Below are 13,200 nucleotides of genomic sequence, written 5' to 3' on the forward strand. Positions count from 1 at the left end.
CCTGCTGGCTGCTTTCACCGAGACGCGGGCGCTGCCACCGAGCGAGGCGTTTCTAAATCCCCTCACGCCGGGAGGATGGCTGTGCCTCTGCGCGCCCTTCCTAACCGCCGCTGCCGAGCACCGAGACCTGCCCGCCGCGCCTGGGGACTACTCGCCCCCGCCACAGCCGGGCCAACATGGCGGGGAGAGGTGGAGCCGAAGCGACGCTTGCGCGCGTCTGTACGTGGAGCTGCGCGCGCCGGTACGTGGCGCTGCGCGCGCGTGCGCGCAGGCGGCACGTGGCGGCCGGGCAGCATGGCGGAGTGGCGCGCTGTGCCCAGCGACCTCTTCCCCTTCGTGCTCGCCTTCTTGCGCGAGAACCGCTTCGAGGGCGCCGCGCGCGCCTTCGCCAGGGAGGCGGCGGCGGTGAGCGGGGCGGGAGGGGACGGGGGGGCGGGGCGGGCGGCTGAGTGACTGACTGACTGACTGACTGACGCGGCCCGTCTCTTGGTTTAGAAGGAGCAGGACCCCAACGCAGCCTCCCTCCTGGACATCTTCAGTTACTGGCTGAAGTAAGTACCCCTCTGGCAGAGGGGACCGCGCTTACCGTGAGCGGAGCGGGGCGGAGGGGCGGCTCCGCCGCGCTGCCGGGCACCCTCCGGCACCAGCCGCCGTCCGGCCCTCGCCTCGTAGTCCCCAGCCCAGCCTACCTTCCTGTAGGTCTCCAGCGGCCAAGAAGAGAAAGTTCGTTCCCAACGGCCCCCAGGCGAAGAGGAAGCCGTCCTCCAGCAGCGATGACAGCTCCAGCGAGGAGGACGAGACGCCGCCGGCCAAGAAGCCAGGTGGGGTTTGTGAGCGGCCCTAGGGCAGGCCAGGCCAGGGTTGTGTTTGGCTTTGGCTCCTCACCTGGATATAGAGCTCAGCTTCAGCGGCTCATTTGAGGTCCTTCAGCAGCTATCAAGGACAGGGTTTGTATTGGCTGATCTTGTTTCTGGCAGGTCTTTCGCCCATGGCATGTAAGGTATCTTCATCCTAGTTGAGGGTGATCTCTTTATCCAGTTATAATTTAAGCACATCAGGGTTTGTGTCCGCTAGAAGGTTTTAGCCATTCAGTTTGTCTCTTGGCTGAGACTGGTGAAGGCATTGGGCTGTATTGAGTTTTGAAGGTGCTATTGAAGTAGCACCTTTATTGTCTTGTCTATATCGAGAGTCTGCTTTTCAAACGCTCACTGATAGGATATCTCAGCAGGGTTACTCCTGCTTGCTTTGGCACATTCAAATTTGATTTAAATATTGAGTGAAATGGGGTTTTGAGTGCATGTTGATTGGACTGTTACTCTCTCCATGGGAGGTAGCTACCTCATGGGTTTTCTTTCGTGCTGTTTTCCAGGGACACTCAGTTTCACAGAGACCCTTAAAGAATGGTTTCTCGTCTTGCTATTGTAGGAAAACTGATTCAGGTTTTATAAGTGCTTTCACATTTGTTAAAATATGTATAATGTGACAAAGCTCCTGCTTGGCTAGGATTTATCAGGCTCCTCTGTATTGGTAGGCACCATGACCTGTTTGATGCAGGGCAGTTGTGTGCTGAATACTCAAGTTCCAGAGAAATGCCAAGCATCCTTACTCACCTGCTGCTTGTATGAGCTTACTACCCACCTTTCTCTCAAGCCTGTGTCCTAGTGCTATCAAAAAATACATCCCTCCGCTGCACTTTGGTATGTGGTGAGCTGTGTTTTTTCCCTTTTTATGTGGAATTGTTCTTATGTCTTACCTTAACGACAGTGCATGCAAGTTTGTGTGTATCTAGCAGTAGATTTGTAGGAGAGGAGGAGTAGGCAGGGAGAGGGGGACACACAGAAAGACAACTGGTCTTCTACTTGAGCCATCCTAAAGCTGAATTTGAACTTGGATCTGATTTATATTTGGTAAGGACAGTTGCAAATATAACTCGAGGCAAAATGATTTCTTTTGCTCCATGTTACTAAAAAGCAATCGGTAACCAGGAAGGAGTAGATTTGGCTAAAACATGTTAAGCAAAGTGTCTGGAACTTCAACACAGCACTGCAGTGGTTCTCTTTGGATGTCTGCACTTCTTAAGTGGGTTTTTTTAAGCTGACGGGTGTGCAGACCCAGTTAATATTATCTCAGTTTGTGGGGACACTTTCCCTGTGGGGTGTCCTTTTTGGTGATAGAAGTCTGCATTTGAATGTGTACGTGACAGATAAAAAAAATCTAGAATTGGTTTTATCCTCTTGCCTACCTGTTTTGGAGTCTTCTGCCACACACTGTTCAAGAAACAAAGTCAATGTTACGAACTTCAGTCATGGTTGGATGACCTTAGTATATCCTTTTGCTGTGATACACACTAGTGCAGGATACAGGTACGTGAAAGTTGTGAATTAACTTACTATCAATGTGTGCTGTCCCTTATTCGCAGCTAAAGCGGCAGCTGTGCCCAAGGCAAAAGCAGTTCCTCCCGCCAGGAAGGCAGAGAGCAGCAGCGAGGACTCCAGTGATGATTCAGACTCAGAGGAGGAGAGGAAGCCAGTAAAGGTCATCTTTTCTTTCCAGCCTCTTTAGTACATGTTTGAAAGTCAAAATAGCAATAGTTTGAAGTCAAATAGCGAATTTGACCAGTAGAACTCTCTCTGAAATTTGGCTTGGTTTTCCTGAACTATTAAGTGCCTAGACTGCTGCAGGTGCAATGTAATGTTGGTTTTGTGACCAGCACTCACTTTGTTTCATATCCAAGCATGCTCCTTGCTTTATCCTAAGACTGCCAGAGCTTCCTTTTTTTGCAGAGAAAAATTTATTTACAATTGGTAAAATCAAATTTGATCTTTCTATACATATATGTGTATCTACAAAAAGAGAATCTTCTCTTTCCTGTTTCTTGCTGCAGTCATGGTCTTGAGAAGTGGGTGGGAGGAAGAATGATGTCAGTGTACACTGGAGAAGACGAACCAGAGTTGCCCAGTCAGTATTTTCAGTCTTCAAACTAGTGTGACCTAGAGAAGGAAGAGAACAGTGCCAGGCCCAGAGCTGCCCCATTTTGAGGAGGCAGAATTGGAGACTGAGGTGCAAAGGAAGTTTCCCATGGGCTGCTGGGAGGTTTCCCAGAGCAAGATTGTTATCCAGGGACTTTCAGGTCCTAACCATTAGGCAGCATGGTGTTTCCAAGTCAAAACGGTAATCTCTATGAAAGACAAGTGTTTATATTCTCTGTACCTGTGTCCCACATGTTAGCCTCTTTTTCTTTTTATGGCTACCAGGGCTAATCAGTTTTTCTTCCTGTTGTTTAGAAAGGTGCAAAACCTATGGTGAAGCCAGCTGGAACTAAAATCCAGCCTCAGAAGAAAGCAGGGAGTTCCAGCTCTGAGTCAAGCAGCTCAGATGAAGAAGCACCAAAGAAGCAGCCACCAAAACCAGCAACACCTAAACCAGGTACTTCTTATTGTGTATCATGAGTCAAAGTGCAAAACCAGAAAAGCTGGGGAAGGAGTGATGGAGGCTGTACCTACATGCAAAGGCTTATGTATTAACATAGTAGTCTGCAAATCTGCTGTCACTGCTATTTGCAGTCCAGTCTGCTTCTGACATGGAAGAGGTGTAGGACTGATTGCAAATAAAAGATCTGGTCCCGAATGCCGCATGTTTTGCATAAGTAGCTGTAAGCAGCAACCTTAACTGCTTAAGTTGTGCTTTTGCCAGTGTCTTCCCCTCAAAGAGCATAGAAGATCTTAGCCTTTAGTCCTGGAACTTCTGATGAGCTAGAATGGACAGTTTTCTGAAAACTTTCTCTAAGCTTGCAATAGGATAAAGCCTCAGTTCTGCAGTACTGCCTTAATCTGTCCTATTGGCTTCCTGTGGTTCTTTTCTCTATGATACTTTATGTTGAATGTAATTACCCCTCATCTACCATAGCATATTTTCTAATGTCCCTTTTTACTTATCTCAAAAGGAAGTAAAGCTGCCCGGGCAGCCACTAAGGTGGTCAATGGAAAAGCAGCAAGCAGTAGCAGCAGTAGTGAAGATTCTGATGAGGAAAAGGCTGCACCAAAGAAGGTAAATTAGACCATGAAAAATTTAATGAATGCTGTAGAAGACTGTAAGACTGTGGATATCTCTGTCTTGCAGGGACTGTGAAACATGTAGACAAAGACACAGACTATACAGATGCTGAGCATGGCATTTGTGGCTCTTAACCTCCTTCTCCTTTATACAGTGGGATTATGTGTTCTAGCACCTCTCTATGCACTGGCTTTCTTCAGTAATACCTCCTTACTACTTCCTCTGCTCCTTCCTTTTACAGGAAAACATCTCATTGTGTCGTAACCATACTGTAGTCTCCATTATATGTTCACTTTTGCATGACTGAGTTTTCCACTAGAGAGTGTTTATGCAACACAAGAATAATCATAATTGTGTTTGATCAAGTGGCAGTATCTACCATTTCAGTCAGTTCTGTGCCCAGTAGTCTGAGGAGCTCCTCATTCAGCATTCATGCAGCAGAAAACAACAGCAGAGCAGCCAGAAAGATGGTGGTCGTCTGTTTCCTAAAATTTGCATTTGAGAATCTTCATTAATCTTTCTTCTTTTGTCTTCAAAATTTGCTCTTTTAAGTGAGGCATAGAGTTAAACAAGATCCACATCCAGCTGTCCCCACAAGATTTCTGTAACTTTCCTAATGTGTATTTCTTTCCTTCTTGTGATAAGGCTGTTCCCAAAAAACCACCTCTGCCGAAACCTGCAGCCACTCAAGCATGTCCAGGGAAGAACAAACGTGCCAAGGAAAGTTCCAGTAGTGAGGACTCATCTGACAGCTCAGACGATGAAAAGCCACCTGCAAAACAAAAACCGAAGTCTGGTAAGTACTAAATACCATTGCTGCTACCTGGGAGGATGCTTTCTGCTAGTCCCACTGTCGCGGGAGAAGCATGTGCAGTGCACAAGCAAGTCTTGCTGCATGCAAAGTTCCAGGTGGTGCTGGTGGTGGTATCATGAACCTGAAATACCACAGCTCTTTTCATGTGTGCTGTTGGGGCTAAGCTTACTCCAGCTCCTCCCTCAGCAAGTGATGGAGAGTGAGAGAGATTGTGACAGACTCTGCTTGGTTTGCTCCATGTGTTCTATTCAGGTAGCCTTTAAGTTTGTTCTTCTTGCAGTTTTCCTGTCTGCCAGGATTTGGGAAGTAATTTGCCAGTGGTTTGGTTATTCTGTAACTGCAGCAATTTAAGCTTTTTTAGGTTCTTTGTGAAGTATCCAGGGCTGTTCAGTTGCAATCCAGCTGATGGGCTAAATGGGTCTCTGTTCATAGCGCTTTTAGAATTCCAGTAGAGAGCTGATCTGAGTGGAGGATCAAGCATTGAAATTCAGTCTGATTCTGTAACCAGAAGATTTGAGAAGGCAGTTTTCCTGGTTTCAGCTGGGATAGAGTTAATTCTCTTTTTAGTCGCTGGTATAGTGTTATGTTTTGTATTTAGTGTGAGAATAATGTTGATAACACACTGATGCTTTTAGTTGTTGCTAAGTAGTGTTTAGACTAAGTCAAGGATTTTTCAGCTTCTCATGCCCAGCCAGCAAGAAGGTTGGAGGGGCTCAAGAAGCTGGGACGGGGACACAGCCAGGACAGCTGACCCAAACTGGCCAAAGGGATATTCCATACCATGTGACATCACATCCAGTGTATAAACTGGGGGGAGTTGGCCTGGGGGGGGATTGCTGCTTGGGAACTAATGGGTCATCGGTCAGCGAGTGGCAAGCAATTGCATTGTGCATCACTTGTTTTGTATATTCCAATTCTTTTATTATTAGTATTGTCCTTTTATTATTGTTATTATTATTATTAGTTTTTTCCTTTCTGTTCTATTAAACTGTCCTTACTTCAACCCATGAGTTTTACTTTTTTTCCCCAATTCTTTTCTCCATCCCACTGCAGGGGTGGAGGAAGTGAGTGAGCAGCTGCGTGGTGCTTAGTTGCTGGCTGAGGTTAAGCCATGACAGCAGTAAATGAAAACAATCAACAATTGACATCTCTGGTTTTTTTCTGAAAAAGTTTGGCAATGCAAGCTCCCATTCTTCTATAAGTGCAGAGAAAACTTCTGCAGAGATGGTTGGGTCAGCTGAACCCAAAGAGGAGAGTTAAACTCACAGTAGAAACAGGAGGTAGCAGTGGGGTGGGAATAACCTTTCAAATTATAAACTAGTATCTTTGTAGCTACAGAAGGGGAAGAAATGGAACCAAGTTGCAGAAGTGCTTTATGCTAACTACAGCAAACATCTTGATGTGCTGCTTGCATTATCATGCAAGCACCTGAATGCTGTGTCTGTCTTCATAGGTCAATACAGTGCTGTACCACCTCCTCAAGCTACACAGACAAAGAAGGGCCCTGCCAAGGCTCCTGCAAAAAAAGCTGAGAGCAGTGACTCTTCAGACAGTAGTGATGAGGCAGAGCGGGTGCCCCCAAAGGGAGGAGCAGGTAAGCTGTGAGGAGATGAGGCTGCAGAGGAAGTACTACATGGTGCAGAAAATGTTTTGGCAATGTCTTGATTTCCTTGAAAAAGCTGTTTGACTTTGGTCTATGTTCCTATTTGCTTCTCTGGAAGTTTTGAGTAATTTGAAGGTGTCCCAAACAACACTGTGTACAATCTGTGGATCCAAACTGTGCACAGGTTGGATTGCTTTGCACGTGTTGGTTTGAAAAGTTGTCAGGATCTAGTTTAGCAGGAATAAGCCAGGCCCATTACTGCAGCTGACCAGGTCCTTGCTTGGCTTCTGATATGCTGGCTGAATGGCTGGTGCACTGAGGAGTTTTTTTTCACATCTGGAAAGGTTTGGGTCTTGGGACAAAGGTTTGGTGTGGATGTAGCCTGTTAATTTTAAACTTGCTTTTACAGGCAAAGCAGTGGTATCTAAAACGATCCCTGGCCCCCAAAACAAAACTGTGACTACCAAGAAGGCTGAATGCAATTCTGACAGTGACTCAGGTAATTCAGGGAATAAAGTTTGGGGGGTTTTGTGTTAATTTTTTTATTGGCCAGATTGCTGTATAGTGGTGTATCTGCTAAGATCTTTAGCATAGGAGCTTGAAAGCTTCACAGTCTCCATAGCTAACAAGATGTGAAATCAAAAAACAGCAGCCTGCTATTGCAGAGTGGAGTCTGACCATGAGACACCAATGAGACCATTGGCAAGTGCCAAAAGGTCTTCATGTTGCTGGATGGAAAGGGTGGGGCATCATGTGTATCAGGTTTCTCCAGAAATGTTAATGGTTATACTTCTTGAGGATCTGTGTCTTAAGATTTTTGGTTTCTGTTATCCCATCGTGTTGGGGAGAAGTTTCCAAGATAAAAAACATTATCACCGTACCAAGTTCAAAATAGACTCAAAAGATGCCTTCTCCTAATGTGGCCCTAGGGGCAGTGTGCTTTGTGTCATCTGTTCAGGTTTAAGGTTTGCAATGCTGTATTTCCTGTGTAAGTTCCTTATGTGCTACATTCCCCCTCCAAGTTCAAGGGATTCCTGTTGTATATCTCAACATTTCTGGTGCCACGGCAGGAACTGTGGGTGGCAGCTACCTGTCTTATCTGCAGACAGCTAGCACTAGACTGTGTGACCCTTCAACAAGTGGCCTGAGTTCGGTGTTTTCTGATTTTGTTACTAGTTTCTCGCAAAGGGACAAGATTTTGACTGCTGTTATTGAAGTGTTTCAGAAATGTTGGAATAGATAGGGCTTAGCATTCCACATTGCTGTGACACACAATACAAAGGCGTATTTGTACACAGGAGTCTCCAGTCCATCCTCAGACTGCTGCAAAACACATCTGATGCAGGAAGTAGAAAGCTAAAATGAGATACTGTGCTGCTGCTGCCTCACTTTCCCTGCTTTGTCAATTTTATCTCCTAATTTCTTACCTGTTCTTTGATCTGTACCACATAGCTTCTGTTCTTGATGTTTCTTATCCTTGAGTTTGTTCTTGGTGATACCTCTACTTTTTCCAGTCCCTTATTCTGTAGCTCTTCTCCTATGTTATTCTCCAAATACCTGCTTCCTTGTGCATGCATTAGTGAAGATCTTAAACTGCTTGTTTCCACTTCTTCCCAACAAAGAACATACATGGAAAGGTAGATGCTGTCCCCTGACCATTCAAGTGTTTGTCAAATGATGCTTGTTACCAGTTATCTGGTGGCTCAGCCTTGGGCCAAAACCCATTTTGCTTTTCACTTCCCCATGAGTTACATACATGTTATTGCTAAAGTAACTTGCACTAGAAGCTTATTAACTTAACATCCTTTTTTAATATTTAGATTCCAGCTCTGAAGATGCCAAGAAGAAGGTAGGGAGTAAGCTCCCAGCTAAACAACCTGTGATAAAGAATACTTCCAAACCAGCAAAAGTAGCTGTCAAGCCTGGACAAGCAAAGAAAGACTCCAGTTCCTCCTCAGACAGCTCAGGTACTGGGGTAGGAAAAAAAGGAGAATTTCCACGTGCATGTTGTGCTTGCTCAGACCTCTGTGTTTCTAGGCAGGGTATGAGGGTGTAGTTGGACAGGAGTACCCATTGCAGTCTTGTTTCAAGCAGCTAATGAAATACACTGTGTATCAACATTGAATCTGTGTGTTAGCTTCATGTTGAAGGAATGGAGCTTAGCCTTGATTATTATTTTCCTTTCCAATCTAGATTCTGATAGCTCTGACAAGAAGGCCCCTGTGAAGCCAACAACTAAAGGAGCAACCCCTGCGACAAAGAAGTCACAAGCTGCCACAAAGAAAGCACAAAGTAGCTCTGATTCAGATAGCAGCTCCAGCAGCTCTGAGGATGAGAAGAAGAAAAAAGGCATTCCAGCTAAATTAGTTGGCAGAGTGGGTAAGCCAGTGTCCAAACCTTCTGCCCCAGCTCCCAAAGCAGGCACTTCTGACTCTGATAGCTCGAGCAGTGAAGAAGAAGAAAAGAAACCAGCAGTGAAACCAGCCACCAAATCTACAGGGGCAGCAAAAACAACTGTGGGGAAGAAGGCAGCTGCTTCTACTAGTAGTAGCACCTCAGCTGATAGTTCCAGCGAAGAGGATGAGAAGCCCAAAAAGGCAGGGAAAGGGGCACAGAACAGTTCTAAGACCACTGCCACCACAGAGAAAGCAAAAGCATCCACACCAGTAGCAAACAACCTGAAGTCTAAGCCAGCTGGTGGCAGCAGTAGCAGCAGTGAAAGCAGCTCTGAAGAAGAGACTGGAAAAGTCAATGGAGGTATTTACCTACAGTCTGGGAGGTGGGTCTATCAGGCAGTGTTACTGAGCTAAGCATTGGATTGAAGCCTTTCCTAAACAATATTCAGTCTAATCTCTGTGCTACTAGATTATGCCATCTGGTGCAGTACTGAGAGGGAAAGGCTAGTTTTTAATTTGTTGTGATCCTTTTTGTCTGTATTGCCTATCTGCTGGCAGTGGAATTTGTGGTAACATGAAGTACTTTCTTGTACGGTTGTTGCCAGTTGCCATCTGTGCATGGCCAAGATTGTTGGTCAGAGCAAGGCAGACTGCTGGAGGACTTTGTGTTGAGTGAGACACCATAGATGACGCCCCAATGCACAATCTCAATCTTTATCCCTTTAGGAGAACAACTTTGAATGCCCTAGTGATGTGTGCAAGTGCATACTGTGTGACTCCCAAGAACTGGCAAATTTTAACCAACAGACCTTTCTCAAGTGCACTAAATCATTAATACAGAGGTACCCTATTCCACAAAATTTTCTTTATCCATTAGGATAAGGTGGCAAAATCCTTGCTGGATGCATGATGGCTATTAGTGTCTGTTACAGCAGTCTGTTTTCTGGGTGAAGTTATGCAGGGACTGATTCTCACACCTGTGTCAACACTGGGTTCACATTCTGGGGGAGAGATGCCATTACCTTTCCCAATGCTGCAGTTACTCCCTTTGAAGTTTTACTGCTGTACATCTAACAGGCACAATCGGGAAGAAACAGAAGAGGGAAGGTGTTCAGGAGCCAGAGACACCACACAGTAAAAAGGCAAAGATCAAAGCCAAAACACCACACACAGTTCCCAAGGTGAAACAGGTGAGTGAGGGTGGACTGTGGTGACTGGTGAGAGAGGCATGTCTGCCTCCTGAACAAGTAGGCTTTGGCGGGGGGGGTTGAGCCCACAGGATTATTTGTATTTTTGCTCCCTCCTTGAGCACTTGAACCTTGTGTGGAGAACCCTAGGGAGTGCACATACGTGCATAATATTATTCTGGCAAAGGTTGATAGGATATGCTTGCACAGTTGCATCCCTGAGCTGCCTGATCTGAAGAAGGGAAAGAATTATGAATCTGAGAAACACTTAAAAGTTGAGGTGATGTGAACAAGGCTCCGTATTTGCAGGGCGAGGAGGGAAGGAGGTTGTCACTAAGGGAGTATCATGCACTTCCTGTACCTTGTTTTCTTTCTCTTTAACAGCCAGCCTCTCCATTCCGCCGCGTAAGGGAAGAAGAGATTGAGCTGGATGCCCGTGTTGCTGATAACTCGTTTGAAGCAAAGGTAGGGCTAGGTAGTGCCCAGAGTGGTAACACTTGGCCTCCACAAATGCCTGTTGGCAGAGCAGCCTTGGTGTGTTTGTGGGCAGTCTTTTTGGTGGGAACTTTTTCCACCAGGAGGTGCTGTTAGGAAGTGTGTGAGCACTGGCAGGAGGCGTGTGGGAGAGCTGTATCAGCTCCAGTGTTAATGCACTGGTTTTTGCTTGGTAGGATGAAGTGCAAAGCATTGTCTTTGCTCTCTTGGGTACTGACCTGAATTTCTTTTTCTTCTCCCCCTGCATCCCTCACAGAAAGGAGCAGCTGGTGACTGGGGTGAGAAGGCTAACAATATCCTGAAATTCACTAAAGGCAAATCTTTCCGCCATGAGAAGACAAAGAAAAAACGAGGCAGCTACCGTGGGGGCACTATATCAACCCAAGTCAATTCTGTCAAGTTTGAAAGTGACTGAGAATGTTTTCTTTGGAATTCATAAACCATCTGCTCACCAGAATGGCTCGGATGAGCATGTGGACATTATGGATGTCAAGCCTGCCTGGACTGCTACCTCCCCTAGCCCATTGCGGGGCAGGCAGCTCCAGCGTGGGGATGTGGGCAAATGGTTGGATGTTTCCCCCTTTTATTTCTAATTCTGGTTTAGGCCCCTAATTTGGAACCATCCTTTAGCTGGTGTTATTGGCACCACTAGGGTGATCTCCAAGACTTATATTTTCTATGGTCTTATTTTAAAAGGCTGGTAGTGAATTTTTCATTTTGGTTTCCTGCCCATCTAGTAGAAGAAGGATAAATCACTTTATTGTATCTTAACCTCCCACTTTTTCAGCCAGTTTAACTGGGATACCTGTGAAATAGCAAGTATTGTAACTTGCCTTTGGCTAGTTACTGTAAGAGCAACAACTGATTTGAACCCTCTGGCTGTAATCCCCACCCCCATCTGACATTTCAAGTTCACAGTTGCAGTCTGACAGGGTTCCTCTTCTGTTTCCTTCTTTTATGGTTTCACCTTGCAATAAACTCCTACCTTCCTCTTCCTTCCACTCCTGTTGAGGCCATTAACCAGAGTACGTAGAGAAGCAGAGTCTAAATACACCTTAGTAGCTGAGTAGCTGTATTGCTTGCAGTTGCAAGTTGGGGGGCTGTTGTCAGAAAGGCCAAGGTCTGCAGTAGTGCTGTGGCACTCTTGGTAACACTTTCTTTGGGAATGTAGCTGGAGAGTGGAGATATGCAGAAGCTCATGACTGCTTGGAGGTTGTGATGTTGGCTCAGTGGGAATGGGTAAGGAGGCAGAGGAGAGAAAGCCCTCTTTTCTCCCCAGCTCTGCTTTTTGCTGTGTTTTTGTTTCAGAGGCTCTGACTGCAGTGTGGCATTACTGCTTGTTCTCTGAACATAAAACATGCTAGCTTATGCTTACTCCCAGCAATGTGCTGTGCAGCTTCTTGAGAGTCGAGATGAACGTATCATTAATGCCTTAAATTTCTTGGTTGGATCACTTGCTCTTAGAGCTGTTTTCTGTCTGTTAAATCCCTCTCACAAAGTAAAATGCCAGTTTCCCCATAGCACTAAGGCAAATAAAGCCTGGTGCTCTGAGGTTTGAAACGTTAGCTACAAGTACATGTTCAGTATGGGAAGCCTCAAACAAGGTCAGTAACTTGCAGCCTAAACTGAGATTTCACAAGCAACTGAGACAATATAATGGCTTACTGGGGTTGAGAGCAGGGCTTACTTTACCTCCAGTTGTGTTACTGCCTCCTTGTTTCTGGTGCAACTCGCATCTGGTAGAAAATGATTCCCCTATTTTTTCCCCCCCCTGTTAGGTGGTTTAATTTTAGTTCGTGGAGCAGTCTGCTGAGGCCACAGCCAGTATGAATTGAACAGTGGTAGCACATGTTTGGGAAGTGGGGTCATGGGCTGTGAGAACTGCTCACCCCATCTCATGAAACTGCCAGCCACCAAGAGAGGTTTATGCAGCGCCATGTTTTCCATGTTTCCATTCCCTCCCCAAAGGGTGACAATGAGAAGAGTCCTGTTGCTATAGGAAGCTACATTTGTGTGCAAAGCAGTGTCACTTAAATTGAGGGTTGGATGAGACTTGATGAGCCACCCTGATATACATGAGCTGCAGCTTGTTCCAACGAGCATTTTTGAGGACTTCCCCTCTGGTTTGCACAATCACTCTGGTGCCTGAATTCTAGGCTACAGTGCAGAGAGGCCCAGGAGACTATGGTTATTACAAGGAATTAAAGGTTAGATGCCAAAGGAAGGTGGGAAGAGAGTATTTTCTGCCTGGGGATTTGAACATCATCTTGCTTGTGATTTCTCATTTACTCTCTTTCTTCTGTTTATCAGGAACTTATATTTGGAACTCTTGAACTTTTTAAAAACTTAGTTTTGGGGGTATTTTAAGTGTGCGAATTTTAATGTGTTGGAAAATAAAGATTGCTGCCTTTGTAATCTGAGTGGATCTGGTAGTTAAAGGTGTGGAATAGCAGGGAGGGTATGGGTGCTGGGGGTAATGCAGCACTGTCTCTACATCTGTCTGCAACCACTTGCCTCCTTAGTTACATGCTCATGTGCAGGTACCAGGCCTTCATAAGTGAAAGGTGGCCTGTGCAGCTGGCTGTTGAGTGACTCTGCAAGAAATTTGGATAAAACTCTAGAATAATATTTGCTTATACTAAGACAAACTGA

General features: G+C 45.6%; 1 protein-coding gene across 3 annotated transcripts; it reads left to right on the forward strand.

Moving 5' to 3' along the window:
- The first annotated feature begins 278 nt into the window (after positions 1-278).
- On the forward strand, positions 279-12,949 carry NOLC1 (nucleolar and coiled-body phosphoprotein 1). 3 transcript variants are annotated; one of them, XM_049810719.1, is made up of 14 exons: positions 279-405; positions 496-551; positions 700-821; positions 2,420-2,535; positions 3,285-3,426; positions 3,944-4,047; positions 4,699-4,849; positions 6,321-6,461; positions 6,880-6,969; positions 8,291-8,437; positions 8,664-9,227; positions 9,944-10,056; positions 10,438-10,518; positions 10,805-12,949. In XM_049810719.1, the coding sequence occupies exons 1-14, from the start codon at positions 295-297 to the stop codon at positions 10,961-10,963; spliced, it is 2,097 nt and encodes a 698-aa protein (XP_049666676.1). In that variant the 5' UTR covers positions 279-294; the 3' UTR covers positions 10,964-12,949. The 3 variants fall into 3 exon arrangements, with proteins under 3 accessions (XP_049666676.1, XP_049666677.1, XP_049666678.1); XM_049810720.1 differs by lacking the exon at positions 6,880-6,969; XM_049810721.1 differs by lacking the exons at positions 6,321-6,461; positions 6,880-6,969.
- Positions 12,950-13,200: the final 251 nt, after the last annotated feature.

The sequence above is a fragment of the Accipiter gentilis genome, chromosome 9, assembly GCF_929443795.1.
Source record: "Accipiter gentilis chromosome 9, bAccGen1.1, whole genome shotgun sequence".
Taxonomy (NCBI): Eukaryota; Metazoa; Chordata; class Aves; order Accipitriformes; family Accipitridae; genus Astur; species Astur gentilis.

What these genes read in the sequence shown, in the direction of transcription:
- NOLC1 (XM_049810719.1), top strand. Translation starts at nt 295, where the DNA reads ATGGCGGAGTGGCGCGCTGTGCCCAGCGACCTCTTCCCCTTCGTGCTC. An exon ending in ATCTTCAGTTACTGGCTGAA is followed by an intron (nt 552 to 699) that starts GTAAGTACCCCT and finishes ACCTTCCTGTAG; the next exon opens with GTCTCCAGCGGCCAAGAAGA. An exon ending in GCCCCCAAAGGGAGGAGCAG is followed by an intron (nt 6,462 to 6,879) that starts GTAAGCTGTGAG and finishes TTGCTTTTACAG; the next exon opens with GCAAAGCAGTGGTATCTAAA.